Source organism: Stegodyphus dumicola, chromosome 7, assembly GCF_044657685.1.
Source record: "Stegodyphus dumicola isolate Sdum_Otavi_A_Nest chromosome 7, ASM4465768v1".
Classification (NCBI taxonomy): domain Eukaryota; kingdom Metazoa; phylum Arthropoda; class Arachnida; order Araneae; family Eresidae; genus Stegodyphus; species Stegodyphus dumicola.
Window position 1 is genome coordinate 124446242 of NC_140774.1, and position 19202 is coordinate 124465443.

Here is a 19202-nt window from a genome sequence, read left to right on the forward strand (position 1 = left end):
GCTTCGTCATTTAAAACTTATAGCTCCTTCAAATGTTGCTGATACTGACGCGTTAGCAGACGCACCATATTCTGATTATAGCCAAATACAAAAGCCTCGTTGTCGTGATTTCGAACTTGGATTTTCACCTTATTAACGAAACAGTTTAATAAAAGACTATATTGTACTACTAAAACATTCGCATATATAACATGCTTGTGGAATTTCAGATAACTGCATATGATGCGTATTTATGAAATGTCACACCTTTGTGTCAGATGGGAGTGTAAATTCTGAATAACTGAAGCTTCGCATTGTCATTCGTAAGTATTTTTGCTTTTTCAAAATTAGCAATGACATTTTGTTCCCAACTGTCCCAAATTAAAATCTTTGGAAAAGAAGATAACAAATTACGTTTGCTTTGCCAGGATCTTCTGTCAGTTAAGAGAATCTAACAACTAGCAGCTTAATTTCTTTTGTGCGACCATACAGCCTTTAAAATGTGTGCATTTATGTATTTATGATGCTTGGTTTAAAAAAATTAGGGAAAATTTAGAATCTCTGTTTGTGAATATGACAGAATGATTATGAAATTGCTTTTCGGCTCAGCTTCATAGGCTACTGATTTACACGACAACCGTTAATTTATCCATTTTTAGAACAAATTGATTTGACCTGTACCAATCTTTCAATTATTACACATTAATATTATCATGTAGACGTGATAAATACTAATTTAACTATACATATGTCATTTACATAGTATGAATACCAAAGTTAACCCCTACAACATCAGTGATATTCTTTAAGTTGAAGTAAATAATAAATGTATTATTTCAGATTCTTTGCTTTAATCTTGATTGTTGTTCGGAGGCCGTTAAATTCTTTTAGACCATTTTTCATACTTTACTGAACGTTTTCTGCACGTTTAAAAATGCGGCTGAGAGAATTTGCTGACTTTATTGGTAATTTCACGGAAATTTCTATTCAGTGCTGAGATTACGAAACAATGAAACATTAACGAAAACCAATTATTCGACTGACTGAAAATATTAGAACGAGTTATTTGGTTGAACGAAATTAATTATTCTATTAAACGCGTTACTAAATTAACCTTTGAACTTGCATGCATTTTGTAATACTACAAGGAAAAACTTCTTGAAATCTGTAAATTCAAATCGGAAACTTACAGACAATAACATGAAACATAGAAACAAGTAAAGGAAAAGTTTAGTTAGGTTACTAAAAGCAAAAATGAAAAGAAAGAAAGAAAAAAAAAGAACTTGAATAAAACTGCTGAGAAAAAATTTTCAAAATTCAAGTCCTTCTGCTTTTTTCTTCCCATAGAATACTTACTTGAATAAAGACTTCATACCTTAAATAAAGACGTATTTGTTTATTCATTATATGAGCAATATTTTTATGCTACAGGGAGATACCAGAAGAGAAGCCAAGCGTACAAGAAAGTATCCAAGAAACCCTTCAGACCCTTGATTTATTCATGAATAATAAATTCCAAGAAGCGCTCGATCTCATGCAACCATGGTATGTATATTCAATTTATTTATTCATATATTAATTTCGCTTTTAGATTTAATATTTGATACTATGTGCCTAAAGAAACAAACAAGGCAGGCTGCTATGTCTGCATATTCTATAATTAAAAGAATTCTGAAATTTATGATGACAAAATAATAAAATAATATACATATTTTATTACTTGCAATGAGATAAGATTTAGAGCAAAATTTCATAGTTCTTTTATCTATCACATTCAATTGAACTGTGTATGGATTTTGTACTCATGCATGGTTTTTTTAATTAAAGCCTTAAATTAAAATGCCTTAAGTCGACTAGTGTCATAGACAAAATGCGCAATTTTTGCAAAATATGAAAGTTAATTTTATTCTTTAATACTATTATTCTCTTTTATTTCAAATAATCGAACAAGGAATATTTATCTTTACTAATTTCACTCTACTACTTATACTGGAGCTTCTGTAGACCGATGTGTAATTGTGGATTTGGCCAATTAAAGCTCGGTCCTTCAGTCAGCAATCGGAGTTTTTACTCTTGAATTTGTTAATTTAAGCAACTAATGAAACTTGTTTCTATTCCTTATTTTAATAAAAGTTTAAAATGGAAAATTTGCTACTTTTTTTTTCGATACTGGGTAATATTTTCGTGTGCTATGTTTTTATTGTACATCAGGATACCTTTTAGTTTGTTTTTTTCGACAAATTCCAAACTTTAGCCGGTTTAATGAAACTAGGCAAAACATATAATTTAAGAGCTTTTTTCAGGGCTTTGAGAGTTCACCAACTAGAAATTAAAATCACCAGAAAATACCCTTTCAAATTTTGACTCACCATTGACCAAGTAGTTAAATTCACTGAATAGTGGAGCTCGAATTTTCATGGATCCGGTCAAATTGCCATCCTTTGGCTTTTCTACCTCACTTGCTTTGCCTTAGTTAAATTTAATCAACCTTTCGATTTTGATTTTGGATGAGTCAGGCTTCCTGTAGACAGTGTTTTCATGTGCGTAATTTTAATCAGTTTCTTCCAAATTGTTCTCCATAAAAGTATTTCTTTAAAAATAAAATTCTTTGATTAGTTTGAAATAACAAGTGGTTGCCTTTCTTGAAAGAAAAAAACTTTACTTTTTCGTTATGAGGATTTCTTGAAATTCATTGATACATCAGGATTATGACAGATGGATTAATCCTCTACAATAAAGTCAAAATTACAGATTTACAGTTCTGTAGCAAATTTTATGGCATATTGAATATCTAAATGAACACATATGCTTTATTATCAAAATTAGTCTGGTTACAGTTCTAATGCACGAATTACATTTCCCTTCTAATAAACAGTTCTGTAGCAAATTTTATGGCATATTGAATATCTAAATGAACACATATGCTTTATTATCAAAATTAGTCTGGTTACAGTTCTAACGCACGAATTACATTTCCCTTCTAATAAACAGAGCGTGCTAGATAAAGGTGGATAAAAGCTTTATTTATAAATTTATATTTATATAATTTATAAATTTGTATTATAAGTTATATTTATAAAAACTCCAACTTTTTTAATATTATTATCCATAGACCAGTTTTTAATTTCAATTTCAGAATTTCTCAAAAATAAGTTAAAGAACTTTATAAGAGTAATGGATTGAAAGTTTCTGTAAATGGGAAATTTATCTTTCCCTCTGATTCTCGTAGAGCAAAAATCCCAGTTAGTTTAAGAGGCCTTATGCTTTCATAATTTAAACTCAAAACTTTCTATACCTTTTAAGCACAAAATTTGCAAAGTTACTGTAATCAACAGTTTCATAGAACCATTTACAAAATTAAGAGCGAGTTCTATTCAATACGGAATCATAATCGTCCAAAAAAAGCATTTTAGATTGTGTAACTGCTGTTTATTCTACCAACGTATCGAATTTTAGTCAATACCTCAAGTCAGCAACTTTAGTGTAGCAAAAGCGATGCTAATAATGAACGACAAGATCCGGCATAACGTGAGCAGATTTACAGTTTCGAAGGTTAACTAGAACTTTTGCTGGACAGAGAACTGTAGTTTTGAAAGTTGAACATAACCTTCGTTTCAACTGTGGGAGAGAGGACAACATTTTCAGTGGTTAAACAAAACATTCTTTTTCATCTGTGGAATCTCCTCTTCAGCTGCTTTGATTTTTGTCATTTACGTAGAAGTGTCTCCAATTTTCCTCCGTTGTTCTTGCGCAGGCACTCTGTCTTCTTTATCATTTCTATTCCTGCATTTGACTACTAATTTTGCTAATGTTTTTCTGATCCTTGTTACTTATTATTAATTTCTTTAACACCAGTAAATTATAGTGAATTGCATCTTAAAAAGCGATTCAAATCAAAAAGTGTTTTCGAATACCTCTGCAAATTTTTCTCGTAAATGTATGGAAATTTTTATTTGTAACTTATTAATGCTTAAATAATGAAATAATTTATGCTTAAATAATGAAAATTTTACTAGTTTAACTGTGGTCCATATAAAGAAAATGCATTTTATATCTGCAAAACCTTTCTGCCGACCTCGTTGTGACAGTTTTATAAAATTTCTTGCTTTACTTTGAGAAAAGGTTTAGTCAGAAATATATATCTGGAGGACTTTTAAGGAAGTAATACTTATAATCATGTTTCTAATAATACTTATAACCACACATCATTCAACCCTTCAAATATACAAAAAGTAATTAGCAGTGGATTTATATATAAGTGTGCGACAGGTGAAAAACATTCTTTTGCCAATTAGTTGCTACTTAGTTTGTTTATTCAGCATCCAGAAATAGACTGCTGAGCATCGCAATTTTACCATTGAAATTTTAATTTCAAGAATGACAGTTTAGTTTGTTATGTTATACTTCCGAACATGTTATACCAACAAATTGGAACTGAAAGACCGCTTCCCAAGTATTTGCTTCAATAGCCCTGGCGATATGTTACGGGGAGTTTGCAGCATAATTGCTCTCTGCAGTCCAAATCTGCACTTATCTGTACAGAATGTGAGTCTTGATTGGTTGTTAGTTTATTTCATATTACTATTATTATTTCTGTGTGAGATGAAGGTAATGTAAATGGCTGGCCTCCTGGAGTATACTGCATCCTAACCAAGCCTCGTACAATCCGTAAAAGCTTTTACAGCATTTATGGTAGCTTGTCAGAAGGAGAATCTCCGTAAGATTCAATTAAAACGTTCTGCGTAACGAAATTAATCTTACATGGCTGTCTTCTGCAGGGATTTCAATTCTAGACCACACCTGAGTGAATTTTCAGGATGATGAATCCATGATTGAAACCTGATTCCACAACCTATGAACAATAGAAGAGCTCATATTTAGTCATCGCGCGGAATCTTATTAGATGCGCCTTGAACGGTATGATGCAGTTTATTTAGCAAGTGAAGCATCGAAATCTTTCTTACAGAATGCTATTTATAACTATGTTTTATTTATGTTTAAAAATACAAAATAACGAAAGACCTTGAAATGCATTTTTTATGCTACAATGCGATTTAAAAAATAGATTCGCTTAGATATTATCTGTTACTCAAAAATATGGATTTCAAAGATCGTATACCTCCTCTCTCTTCCCGATAGTAACGTGCGTCTTCGTCACCAAGCAGAAGAAATTAGGGATTTTAATAAATTATAGGGTTCGATTGTTTTTCAGCATCAGCGGTGACCATGGTTATGGAACATCGGTTGTGGGAAAATAGACCTGAAGGACCTATTATAAAGTAGCAGATTATAGATTCGCTTCCATATGCGACATTCCTTCACATTGATACATGACCAGATTGGGTGGAAATATCACTACTTTTGGGCGTTTTTTCCCTAATTTTTCTTAATTAACAGAAAGCAATATAAACAAAGTAAAGAAACTGAGAAACTTTACAATTTTCAGCTGTTTAATTGATAAAGTACTTTGCATCGAGAGATAAATCAAGTTTAGATTTTTGATCAACTTCGGAATGTCGATATTCTTAGTGCCAAGGAAATATTACCATAATTTACTACACGCAATTTATCGCCATGTTATTAATTGTAATGCCATTTAAAACAGTAATCGCAATGTAACACTTTTCATTGTAGAAACGTCTTTAGAGGAATCTACTCAAAAATTTTAGACCTTCACATTACATTACATTGTTACGTATATATCTCTTCATTTTCCTCTGTGTTACTACTATGCGAAACGTAGGTTATCTTTCTTCAGAAATTGCGCCTAATTAATTCTCCGTTTGTAATTGCTTAACAAACAAAATTATTTAAAAGCACTCAAAGCAGTTCTTGATAATTTAGCTGATTATTTTATATTTAGTTATATAAGTCGAACTGATATAAGTTAAAATATTTGCAATGTTTTTTTAATTCCTAGAAGATATTTGTAATGCATTCGTTACATATTTAGTACTGTTTGTTTTCATTTATAGTTATTGTTAATTATTACTTAAATTTTTATTCCATAGGGCGCACTGCAGTTCATACCATGCTTTGGGAAAAGCTACTGTTCATTTTATTCAAACCATTCTCTCATTCGATCCGGTAAGTTACCGAATTCCAACTCTAAATAATTCGTATTAGTTTTCTCAATTTTATGTGATCCATAGCCTCTCAGCTTAACATGTAAATAACGAAGTGAAACTTAAGAACACAAAAATGCACATTAAAACGTTCGCAACTGTTTAGTAAACGACATTTCAGTGCATTCAACCAGAAACACGAATCAGAAGTTTTTAATTCTGTCAAAGGAGTAGGAACAAAAATATACTTACGGAATATGGTATTACACAATGTTTACATAACACGAGACAAGATTGTCTCATGTTGCAATCTGCAATTAATAGCACGAATAAAAAATGTTAAGAGTAGCTTCTTATACGAAACGGTTTTGTAAAGGATATTTGTCATTCTTTTGTGAATTGAACCTAAGAACGTGCGACTGGCAGTCGGGAGGTCCGTAGCTGGAAACTTGCATATCTTTTTTTTCTTGCTTCACACTAAATAAAACTTTAATTGCTTTAAAAGTGGCACGCGAATTAAAATATGGTGGCCGATAACTTATCACCTCCTGAATTTGGGGATCACTGTATCCCCACCTTTTCACTTACTCTTAAAATGGAGGAGAATGTAAGAGGTTTTTCTCCTTTCTTATCTTGTGCCTTCGCAGTGTAATTGGAAGCATGTCCGGCTGGCTACCGGGAGGTTCAGATTTCTAATCGCAGAGCAGGCAACACTGATTTTTCTTGCTTCATGCTTCGAAGCTTAAAGTCTAAAGCTTTATAGCCTAATCAGATTCGCCTCGTGAAATAATTTTATGAAACTTAAAAAATTATATGTGTAGATCTTTATATGTGTAAAGCTTTGTTACTTCAAATATGCGATAAAGGGAGCTGCAGCAAACTTTAAGTGGCTAAGTTAGTCTGAATATACTATTCGTGCCGCCAAAACGAGTTTTATAGTATTCAAATAGAAATGATGTGAAATGTTTATCGCAAGAAATATAAAAGGAAATTAGAATACTACATAATTAGAATACTAGCTTTCTATTTAATGCATAGATCCAAGATTATTTCTTTGAAAAAATGTTATAATGCATTCCGTATGCACATTTGTGTGCTGCGTTATTAAATATGTAATTCATCTGAATTTACGAAACGATCTTGATATGACTAGCAAAATAATGGTAAAATGGCGCGTCTACTTTACTCTGATCTCAGACAGAGAGAGGGACAGAGAGTCGCTGCGCTGACCCTAGTGACCTCAAATATTGCATTGATATACATCATATTCAATTCATTGAAGTGGCTTTCGGGCAATTACAGACGTTTGAGAAGTGAGCCTTTTTCATTTATGTTAGGAAAGTTTCTAACAAAATTTTACTCATTTTTTACCAAATAGATTTGTAGTATGCTTATTAGATAAAACATCGAGAAAAATGCATTCAAATTATTTTTATCTGCTATATACCTTGGCGCTACGTAAATGGTCTCATCATTGTTTAAACATCTCAACATTAAAGAAATAGGATGAATGATCATTGAAATACAGTCAGTGTCTTAGCTAGAAATTTTGGGCCCCTAGGTAAAACTTGAAATAAGTATATATAAGTATATTCATGCACTAAAAACCATATTAGCATAGATGGTTATAAAATAATAATAACCCATTTTTGTCAATTTTAGTTAAATTGTCTTGAAATTTAGCAATTCCAAGACTCTTTAATAGTGAACTAAATTTATAAACATCAAAACCACAGCAACAGTCTTAATAAACATAGTTAACTAAAAAGAAGGGAAAATAATACTAATCAAGTAATATTTGCAGTAATAAATGAATTTATGAAATACGTAATCAGAGCAGTCGTTTGCGTGCTTTTGTTGAGGCAAAAGAACCTGTTGTATTTTTCAGGTCAATTTTCCTTTCATCTTTATTCTGGATGGCAAGAAGCAAAAGTTTAATCGTATTTGTCCAGTTGTATTTTTTTTTTTTTTTTTTTTTTTTTTTTTGGCAATCGTTAATGATTTTTAGCTTTCAAAATGATCTTTTTCCTGTAATAACAGTTACAGGAATCGTTAACAAATGTAAGAAAACTGTACACGTATGTCGCTTTCCAGTTAATTTTTTAACATTTAAGTTTCCAAATTCTTGTTATATTTAATATTTTCATTAAAGTCACATTTATATAACTGTAGTGCATTTATAAATGGTAAAGTAAATTCTATCAACGATATTTCAGAACAAATACCTGCTAAATTGTCCCATTTTCGTATTCAGTTTTCCTTAACGAAGATTATATAACGAGGCTCCAAAAAACCAAATCGATCTCTTACATTTGTCGTTCCAATAAATCGATAATTTGTGCAAAAGTAATGCCTAAAACTGATTATTTTTGCACAAATAAATTATCAGTAAAAGGCATTAATTTTAAATTATTCTTCACGGATTAAAATTTATGTATGTTGGAAAATTATCAAAATGATATATTTTCTTATTTTGTCTCTTGGTTAGAAATTCTTAAGAAATATCCAATTTTTCAGCCATTTAGTTTCATAGTTTCTTTGTATTTATGCTGGCGATATTTAAATATTCCATAGCTTCATCTAAACATATATTAATTTCATATAATGCTTTTGAAACGTAATTTATTTCAGTTAAGAAATACTTTATATATAAACATACAAATAACAATAAATTCAGAATTTGCTATTTTCGTTTTTATCTGCAGTGCTTCTTCCCGTTTCTTTTTTATAATTTTTGAGGTGGATTTTAGTTAAAACTTTCACAGTGTGACCATAACGTAATTTTACAGCATTTAGCTTGGTAATCTTACCTGGACAACAAATCGGATTTAGTTTTCCAAATATATTTCTGATTTGGCTGTAAAATTTGCCAAAAAATCCCATTGGTTTATACTTTTTCCAAAGAATAAACATATATCTGTTTTACATCACAAATGATGTCATTTCTTCACAACCATTTAACAACGTCATTAATAATGAAGTTGTGAGACGAGCAGGGCCCATATTCTGAATTTGGCTGAATAAATTCTATCTTTTGCTGTAGGTCGTTGGAGACATCATTCATAACACATGCGCCATCATATCCTTGTCCATGATCCTTTTTAATTGATATTTTTTTTATAATTCAGAAAATTGAGCGTGAGTTATTTCAATCTTTTGGAAGAATGATCGTTTACAGCATCAAATCTGTTAAATGTTTCTTTAATTATAAAATTTAGGGTTTCTGAGTTATCATATCTTTCAATATGAACATGTCTTAAAAAAGCACTTGTTTGATTTGCCTTCGATTTATTCTGAGTAGTGTATAATACTAAAGAATAAGAGAGGGATGCATTTTTCTGATTCAAGGGAAGTTTTTCTAAATTATGACTAGCACACTGACTGGTAGGGCTCAATGTGGCCCATTTCCTATTAACATTAAAAAATTTATTTCGCGGCATTGTCATATTTGCTTAAAATTTATCCTGGGATAAAAAACTGCAATAATAAATAGTATTTAGGTCTTCAATATAACCACGATAAGCTTATGCATTTTTGATAGCATAACTATAATATTAAATAACCGTTATAAAACTATTTTCCAAAAATTTGCCTAACATCGAGTTTGTTCTCCGAGGTCTTTATCAGTAGCTAATTTTTTTTTCATGCTTCATGCTCAGTGCTTGATTGGAAGATATCTAATTTGGAAGAAGTGTTTGGTATCAATATTAGTTTTTACCGTTAAATTTTTCTAGTCTCTAATACTCGAAATCCAACTACTATTACAATTAGAAAACACCCAGCAAGGTTGGCACTATGCAGCATCCAATAACTTAGAGTAACGCAACCAATATTGTGGCATTTGTCCGTACTTTGTCATGGATGTATGATATGCTGAACTAAAAAGCCCATCTCCTCGTTTAGTATCTTTTGGAAATGCATAATAGGCTGCTGTGGCATTCAGTTTTATATCAAATTTTTATATTATTCTAATAGAAGATATATAACTCTTTTATTATTAATAACATAATTTATTTGCAAAATTTAAAATTAAATCCGCACATATAAAATGTCAAAGACGAATTCAACAACAATTATTAATTTATTATTACTTTCGAATATTCAAAAATAAAAAAGTAATGGACCTTTAACACGCATGGTTCGTTAGGCGTTGACTAGTATCTTGCATATCTATAACTACTGCACTTGCCCGTATACGAGTTTTAGGGTTACGTTACGTGAGAAATTATTGCGGCTTGCTACAGTAAGATAAGAAATTTATTTGTGCGATCTACTCACAAGTCGCAATCTTCGAGCTGTTATTAGATGTGAGACAACATGCTTTGACGCTGCAAAAGAAATAACGTATTCAGCAATGGCACTACAAAGTTGACATTACAAAGGCTACAAATTCATGACCAGTGTCAGGGGATTTTAGAGATCTGCACAGTGTTTGTCATCAAGATCTCTAGAATTTAAGGATCCGACTGGCAAATCGTTTTGTAACTCCGCTGATATCGCCTACAATTATAACGAAACAGAATACGTAAAATACAACCGAAAAATTAAATAGGCGTGATTAATTCAGTCTACAGAATGTTTCAGACAAAGCAAGCACTCAGAAAGATCCTCACATAATGACGACAGTAACTAAGGTGCCATATAATTCGCTTCTATGCATTCAACATTAATTGCCAGTTTGTCTACATTATATTGCTAACAGAGCTTTTAACAACATTATAATAAATGTATTTTAAATTCATTATGCAGTTAAATTAAACCTAACCTAAACGTAATCAACGCCAGTTAATACAATGGAATCACCCCAATAGAGCACTAAAGCTCCAACATTATTCTTCATCTTCTTAGCTCTTAATATGCTATATTTGTAAATATATAAAACAATTTACAGATTTATACATCTTCAAAGTTATGCACATCTGTGCAGGTTTTACAATCACTTGGCACAAAAGTTTCACAACGATCAACGTACTGTTGATAACTATATAATATTAATAACAATTAAATTATTATAAATTGTATAAAATTAATAACAATTTTTAACTATGATGAAAATGACCCTATCAATAGCAAAAGGCCCAAATATATTATATCCAACTATTATCACTTAATTACCTTAATTTTTACTTTAAGTAATTTAACAGTACCTTTTGCACCATATAATCGGGCTTTATAAAGTGAGTTTATTTTCTTGTCACCAGCTCAGACATAGTGAATTAAATTATTTGCAGAATACCATTCGAAAAGAAGATCTGTTTCGCTAGGAGTATCCGTTACTGCCTGGTACTACACTATTCTTCTGAAATCGTAGCACTATTCTTTGCTAGAAATAGAATTTGGAAAAAACAGAATTTTGTTAGGGCGCTTTGTCGCGCAGTAGACACCAATGTTTACTTCCTTGTACGAAGTAAGAAGGAAGTATTGTAATCGCGAAAAGATTCAGGCAGCGTATTTAACGAAAATATCCATTTTGACCGCCATCGAATGCAGTTTAACGATGTTTTTGCGTGACATCTGTAAGTAAGGATAGAATAAAAAGACTCTTTTCCTCCAAAAAAATTATAAAACTGCTTTAAAATGAATTCTGAAGAGAATTTTTCGTAGCGTCTGTACGTAAGTATCTCGCACAATTAAAAAACGAGTAGCCTCAGAACGTTGAAATTTTGTATGTAGGACTGCTATAACATATAGATGTGCACTTGGTATTTTGGTGGCAATCGGCCGCACCAAACGTATACAAATATATTTTTATATATATATCCACTCTGTTACCCGGCTCAGTGATCTCAGTTTCTTTACTCTTATATGTTCGTAAATTGTGCATTTTTTGCTTTAAAAATGATTTAATTATGTTGTTCTTATCTTCCGATTAAGATTTTTATGCCTTTAGGAAATCTGCAAGCAATATTTGTAGAATTGTCAACAATTTAAAAGCTGTTTAAGTGCGGTTAAGTCTAATTTTTAAATAACATGGCGGACATATTTGTTTAAATTTGAAACAGCAGAATAGTAGATTTGTTGCCAATCTAGAGAGACTAAGCTTCGCAAGAACAAAGATAACGCCCTCATTTATTATTGCGAATTAAATCATGCTTAATCCTTTCTGGAATTTTTTCGAGGAAATAAGTGTTTAAGATTTACTTCGTAATTTTTAATATGGATATTTTGAGTTTTTATGTGTTTTTCCTTGTCGCGAAGTGATAACTGTATTAATTGAATGAGAAATACTGAATCGTCTGTGAAAAAGTGTTTCTTTTTTGTTTTGTTTGCTTAATTTCTTTTATACATCGTTCTAGATTTATTATAGTATTTGAATAGAACATGTGGCAACGAATAGATAATTCTTCAAATGATATAAATTTTGTGCATTATGAGTTATAATATGAGCGAAATATAAAGCTGTTAAATGAATCTAGCGCCAGAGTGTCGCTATGGTAAACAAATGTAGTGAATTTTAAAGAGTGAATTCTATTGTGGTTTATGCGCTATCGACGAAGTAGATTTAATTCAATCCAATAAGTTTGAATGAAATGCAAGAAGAAATGCGTATAATTTAATATTCCGTACAAGGAAGTCATGTGGTGTACACATCAGATTTTTTTATTGAAATGTTTGAGCGCTACATGGTCTTTTGAAGTTTGTGCTACTGCATGTTTATAAAACAGGCTGTTAACCATCTCTTCATCCAGGTAGTTAACCAATCCATAGAACGTTATAGGTAGTTAACCATCCTCCAGAAACAAACTGCTTCTGAATTATCCTTTCAAATGAAAAAGGCATTACACAATCGAAATTTCTGAAGCTATAATGTTTTAGCCGTGGTTACCTTCTCCAACTCAAGTAGATGATTACCATTTTGTGTTAGGAATCATAAATAAAACCTTTCTTCGACTCCTGTGCTGCCGAAACGCTCTTGAATATCAGAGCTTAATATTGAGCCTTTTAAAGAGAACCATTATAAAAAATGATCTCAAAATGAATGTTAGTTAAAACTCTTCTCATCAGATGAATTAAATTAATATGGACATTTTTTATTAAAACTATTTCGTATCCATATGCCAACTAAGTGTGTTGTTAGAATGTATAACGGACACTTCAAAAATGCTATACTTCCAGTTTAAAACTATTAAGTTCTCAGTTGTGTAGGAAAACTTAAATGAACTTGAAATTGACTTGTCAGAAAAGATAAAATTTAGCTAAACAGTATCAAGTTTTGTGGTTAATATAAAATTAAGTGTGATCCAAAAGAAGTATTTTGTACTCTCATTCTAATGAGGAATTCGAGTACGAATATTAAATGCTAATTAAAATTGTTGTTACATAAAAGAACAGCAGTCCCTAAACAGCAAAAGTTTACTCATGCAGACTTTTCGGATGGCTTAACTGTAAACCATTTTGCAAAAGGGAAACTTTATTACTCGTACAAAGGGAACGAACTAAATACAATATCGTAAAGTTTTGTGAGTGTAGATATCGGAACGCGTAAATTGTACTATTTTCTCGCTTTCAAGGATTGATAGTTGTTTTCTTTAACCCTAGATCCTCTTTTTGAAGCTTAAGTTAAAGAGAAGAAAGCTTTATATACAAATATACAAATTTCCGTTATTTATAAAATGCATAAATGTTATTATAGTAGGTAATCTAAATAAAAGCTATGTAATGAACGTAGCGGTATAGTTATACATAAATTTAATATATTTCTTACGTATACTGATTCATGCTTCTTTTAAAAGAAGCTTTCAAAACTACAGAAGTTCCTCTCTATACAAACTGCCGTTACACTAGTTCTTCCATCTAGATCCCCACATGCAACTGACTGCTAAAGGGTTTAAGTATGTATAGCGTAGATAAGAAAATATGGCGTAAAGTTCCCTATGAAGGCATTTTCCCCATATCCGATAGCTCTTGCTCACTTCATTGGTCGTAACAAACAGACTATATCCAAGTGTACGACTATGTACGAATTAAAAAAAGAATTCTCTTACTTCTGTTTCAGAGAATTTAATATGTAATAAGCAACGAATGGCCGAATGGTTAAAACCTCTGAACGATGGGAGTTTGTTCTGGGTCTGAACCCACACTAATGGACAGGCTGTATGATTAGATTTCACATGTATATAGTTAATATAAACGAACTCTCCTCAGAAAGTCCTCCACGACGGCATCCCTTCCCTTAGGAAAATACCTCTCGCGAGCTTTGCACTATTCCTATAATTTAACAACCATGACCAGTCTGACCGCGATGTAATTTCTACATAGGGTTGGTACGCGAAATCTGCAAAGAAGACTCATTTTTTACGATTACTTTTTTATTGTAGCTTGATGACAAAAAATGAAAATCTCGATAATAATATGAATACATTTCATTAAATCAACTAATGACAGAGATTTTCGTGAATTCCCTCAATTGAAAATATTCTACCTGAGACCTGCACTAAACAAAATACCAGTAACGTCGGGCAAAATGTGTTTGAAAACTATCGCATACATGAGCATTTGATGTTACAAAATAAAGAAATCTAGTTTCTTAACTAAGAAATATTATAACAATAGGATATAATTCATTCAACTTTAACAAATATTAAACCAAACTTTAATCTGGTTTTAAATTTTACCAAATCAGCTTACAAATATTGCTTCAGGTAAGGTACAACAGAACAAATCTATCGACCAATATACAGTTATAAGTAGTCTAAAAGGAATAGGACAAATTTGGACAATCTTAAACAGGCCATTTTAACAGCTGCTGCTCCTGTTATCATAGACATGTTGGGAAATGTTTGGAAAGAACTTGACTATCACACTGATATCTGTCGTATAAAAAAGTGTCACAAAAAGAATTTTCATAACTTAATCATGTTGCAACATTTATTATTTAAATTAAACAATTATTTATAATTCCAGCATTTACTTACAATTTCTCCTTTCCATTTTCTCACCAGAAATGTAACTGAGTTTAGTGAGTATTTAAGCTGAGGTTTTGGAGAAAGACAGAGAGTATATCTGCCCTCGTGACCACATTACTTAGTTTTCCCATCTCTGATAAGTTTGTAATTATTTGGCTTGGTGTTATTCGCAGCTGACATTTAAATTGAAACTCCAGTTATAATTTTCTGAGCCAGCTTAGATTTAAATATAATTATGTAGTCTTTGACTACCAGTATACATCTTAAATTTGAGTTTGACTTGTACTTTAATTTTATTGTCACAAGTGGTGGTTGATTTTATTAAACACAAGATGTGCAGTTATGTTCTAGTTCTATTTCAATAAAAAGGTACTTGAAAACTTTTCAAGTCTCTGTTGATACATCAGACACAGCGATAATTCGCTATACGTCTGTTTAGAGTTTGGATCTAGTTTATGCTCCCAAAGCAAGTCAAACTCTAAAATGTCATATTCGAGATATGTTCTTCTAACCATGCCAGCCATGCTATAAAATATACCGTGCGAGCCATACTCTTAAAATCTTGTTTCTGAAAAACTCTGGAAAGCGTCTATTTCTTTAAGAGCCACAATATATGCCCTCGTGTGCAAAATTAAGATAATTTTCACATTATGTCGAATTTATGAAAACCTATTGGACATATTTTAATGAAATTTGTTATGAATATGCATTTATAACAAAGGAAGAGATGCACCATTCAAAAGTTATTTTTTATTCGCATGATTATCAGAAAAGCTTATAGTGCAGGGATATCCAAAATCGATGTTATGATATCAAACTGAAAATGAGTCTAATATGAGGTAGGGTCTCTTCTCACAGCCAGACAAGTCTTGCAGCATGACGCACACAGGACAGCAGGGAGTTGAAGATAACCTGTTGCTTCGGTCCCATTTCTGCAGCAAGGCAGTTTTCATCTCGAGGATGGTTCTCGGAGAGGAATGACAAGATAAAATTGCTACCCCAAGAAAGTCCCAGACGTGCTCTAGAGGGTTAAAGTCAGGAGATCTGATTGGACAATCCATGCAAAAAATATCCCCACTTTCCAGTGAATCGTGAATCAGTCGAGCCCCATGCGGACGAATATTATGGTTCATTAACAAGAACCCAGAACAAACTGCTCTCTTAAAGAGTCGAACATAATACTGTAATATCTCCTCTCTGTACCTGTGTTGTTCCAGAATATCACACTAACCCCAAATAAAGAATTGACGATGATGAACGAAGTCCAGTAACAGCAGATTCAAACTTTGAAGACGCGCAACTGCCTAATAAATTTGGAAGTTATTGTATAGCCCAAGATTACAACACAAAATGAGCTCTACAATTTCAACATGATTTGACAGCTTGCATGGTTCGATACCAAGAGTTATACAAGGAATTCACCCCCCCCCCAAAAAAAAAAACCGCACAGTGATCGATAATCAAATTTTTGTTTTAAATCCAATAAACCCCAAAATGTAGAAAGAACTATTAATAACGATTTTTTTATATCTTGAACTGATATTTATACAAGGAAACCCTATCCACCTTTAATTTTTATTGTAGTGTATGTTTTTACATGGTATTCCGAGGAACGTAGCCACAGTGTAAAACGAGAACCTGGCGTACCTTTTTAGCTCATTTTTAATTTACTTCTGAAGAGAGAGACATTGAACGAAACAGAGTTTGAATATAAAATTAGAACCAGAAAATATGCACTGAAATGCACCTAAGCTGTTTAAATTAAGTACATCCCGCGGGAGTTAGAAAGTTACTGCTGCACTACGAAAAGATTTATTGTTTGGCAATTATTTTGACGGCAACAACACAGTTCGATTAATATTATGATAACAAAGAAGCAAATGGACTGTAATGGAATTACTGCGAATTTATCGCAGACTTCCTTGTTCTCCATTCGACTGCTTAGCGATTAAATATCATTATATAACTAAAATCGCGTTTCGCACGAACGAAGAATGTTGAACTGGTTCTGAAGTCTATTCAACCGATTAACTTCTAAAGAAGCAAATATTTCATATTTGAATTGCGGCACTCTTACTACAGTTAAATTCTTTCAGCTCTTTGTATGTTAAGCCACTGGTGGCCTAACTTCTCTGTCTTCGAGGATCAATTTGAGTCTTATTTTGGGGACTGAGAGCTGAAACGTATGTTTTGTTTAACAAATTAGTTAAGAATATGCCCAGGAATAATAACTAAAGCTTACTTGAAGACTCTTGTGCTATTAATTTCAAATAATTTTCGTATGAAGTTTATCCTAAGATGGTTAGAAGTATGAAAATATACACGAATTGAGTCAGTAATAATAATGAATTTCGTAACTTTAAGTGGTTAGGTTAGGAACATTTAAAAGTTAGATTTCGTAATTTTTGCAAAATTGGCGTTCATAAATTAAAAAAATACGAAGTGAATTTGCATCATTTAAAATATTTTTATGACTGAAAGTATATGTCTACGACCAACGGGTGGGGTGGGGAAAGGTTGAGTATATTAACTTGCAGAATTAGAGTAGTTCTGGTCTTCAGACAGAACCCAAGTACAGAAGTATGAGCATGTTTGTCAGACCTGTACAGGTTACCGATATGTTTATGTTATTTGCTTATGGCAAAGCACTCGAAGGCTTTTATCTGTTAAGTAGGAGGGTGCCTTCACGAAGAGGTTTGAGGTTTGTAAGAGAAACTGTCTCGCGTTCACATTACACATGTAGCAAACCACGGAAATCAATAATGCACGCAGCCGGTTTACCGAGGTTCGAACTCGGATCGAATTAACAATATTCAGTGGTCTTACCACTCGGCCATTGGTGGGGTGGCCACAAGTCATTAGTCACTGCATTCAGTAATATTCAGAACAGACATGGAATAAGGTAAACAATTTTTTCAACTATTAGTCCAGCGCACACTCCCGAAGCGGTTGACGAAAAATTTGATGAAAACTATCATACAACACGCAATATGTTTTTTTTTTTCAAAAAGTTAACATATTATTTTTAATAATTTTATAGAAAAATTCTAAAACAATTAAGTGCTCAAAATTTGAAAGGTTTAAAAAGCTTTGTTATTTACAGATTCTATTGTCGCGTATATTTAATAAAAAATCTGAGTTTTCTATCATTCACTGACAGAACTATATGATTATCTCGCATGATTCTAATTTATTGCTTTTTTGATAATCATCGCGTTCAGAATGTGAAACAGGTATGAAAGCAATCTTAGTTCGGCATAGATCTTGAATGGAACTCATAACTACCTAGTTTTAAATGCAACATTGGCGTGTTTTTCTTCCAGTTTGGTTTGAGTAACTTTAATCGATTTCTTTTCCGAAAGTTCCTGTGCTATAATGGAAAATACATGCACTATTGCCATATTTATATTAAGGGCATGCTGACATAAGATAATTATTAATTTTACAAACGTAATATAAACAGAATTGCTCTTCAAATGAAAAAAATCCGTCCATTTTTATGGCGTTTTGTAACTTTGCTATTGATACTTTCTTCCCAAATGTGTTTACGCAGAGGATATTTCATTTTGATTTACTTATTAACTAGCAGCGAATTATCCTCCTTATTGCATTCAACTCATACCACTGATTCAAACCACTGACCTTCCGACTTATAGCCCTATGTACTATCAGTTACACCACGAGAGCATGCCGAATTTATGAATATCTTTTAGCGTTATTCTTTTAAAAGTATGTAGCTTGTCGAAATCTTTTGTTGATTTCTCCACTATAAAACACAATTGAATAGAATGATAGAATTTTGTACGCAAACCATTATTCTTTTGAACGTGGCGATATTTGTAAAATGTATACAGTGTCCATAAATGTTTTTATAGAGCCATTAATTTTGCAATTATTATTACAAAAACATATACTTTTAATTACAAAAGTATTTTAAATAATGAAGCATGTATGCTTTGGTATTTTCAAATTTAAAAGGTAAATTTTATAAGAATTACGATATCTTATTCTAAATACAGTCCTCTTGCCCCTATTGTTATATTTAATGAAAGTTATGCTTATTCTGAAAAATCAAACACAAATATTTTCTCTCGAGTATGATAAAGATTGTTCAAGACATTGTTCTATCTCTGAATGCTTCTCACAGTTCTCTGTGTAATGATAGAATTATCATTTTAGAACTTCCATCTTCAGAATCATCCGTTAGATAGAAAAAGTAATCTCTCAAGTTAGGTAGGGATTAGAATTTCTA

The 19202-nt window shown here is 31.8% G+C and overlaps 1 protein-coding gene across 3 annotated transcripts in view; it reads left to right on the top strand.

The window, feature by feature from the left end:
* LOC118199100 (tetratricopeptide repeat protein 39A-like) overlaps positions 1 to 19202 on the top strand; it is a 244554-nt gene that overhangs the window by 74012 nt on the left and 151340 nt on the right. For all 3 annotated transcript variants that reach the window (XM_085820793.1, XM_085820792.1, XM_085820791.1), the window contains exons 3-4: positions 1411 to 1524; positions 5991 to 6066. In XM_085820793.1, coding sequence (XP_085676919.1) covers positions 1411 to 1524; positions 5991 to 6066 — 190 coding nt within the window. The remainder of the gene's footprint in view (positions 1 to 1410; positions 1525 to 5990; positions 6067 to 19202) is intronic.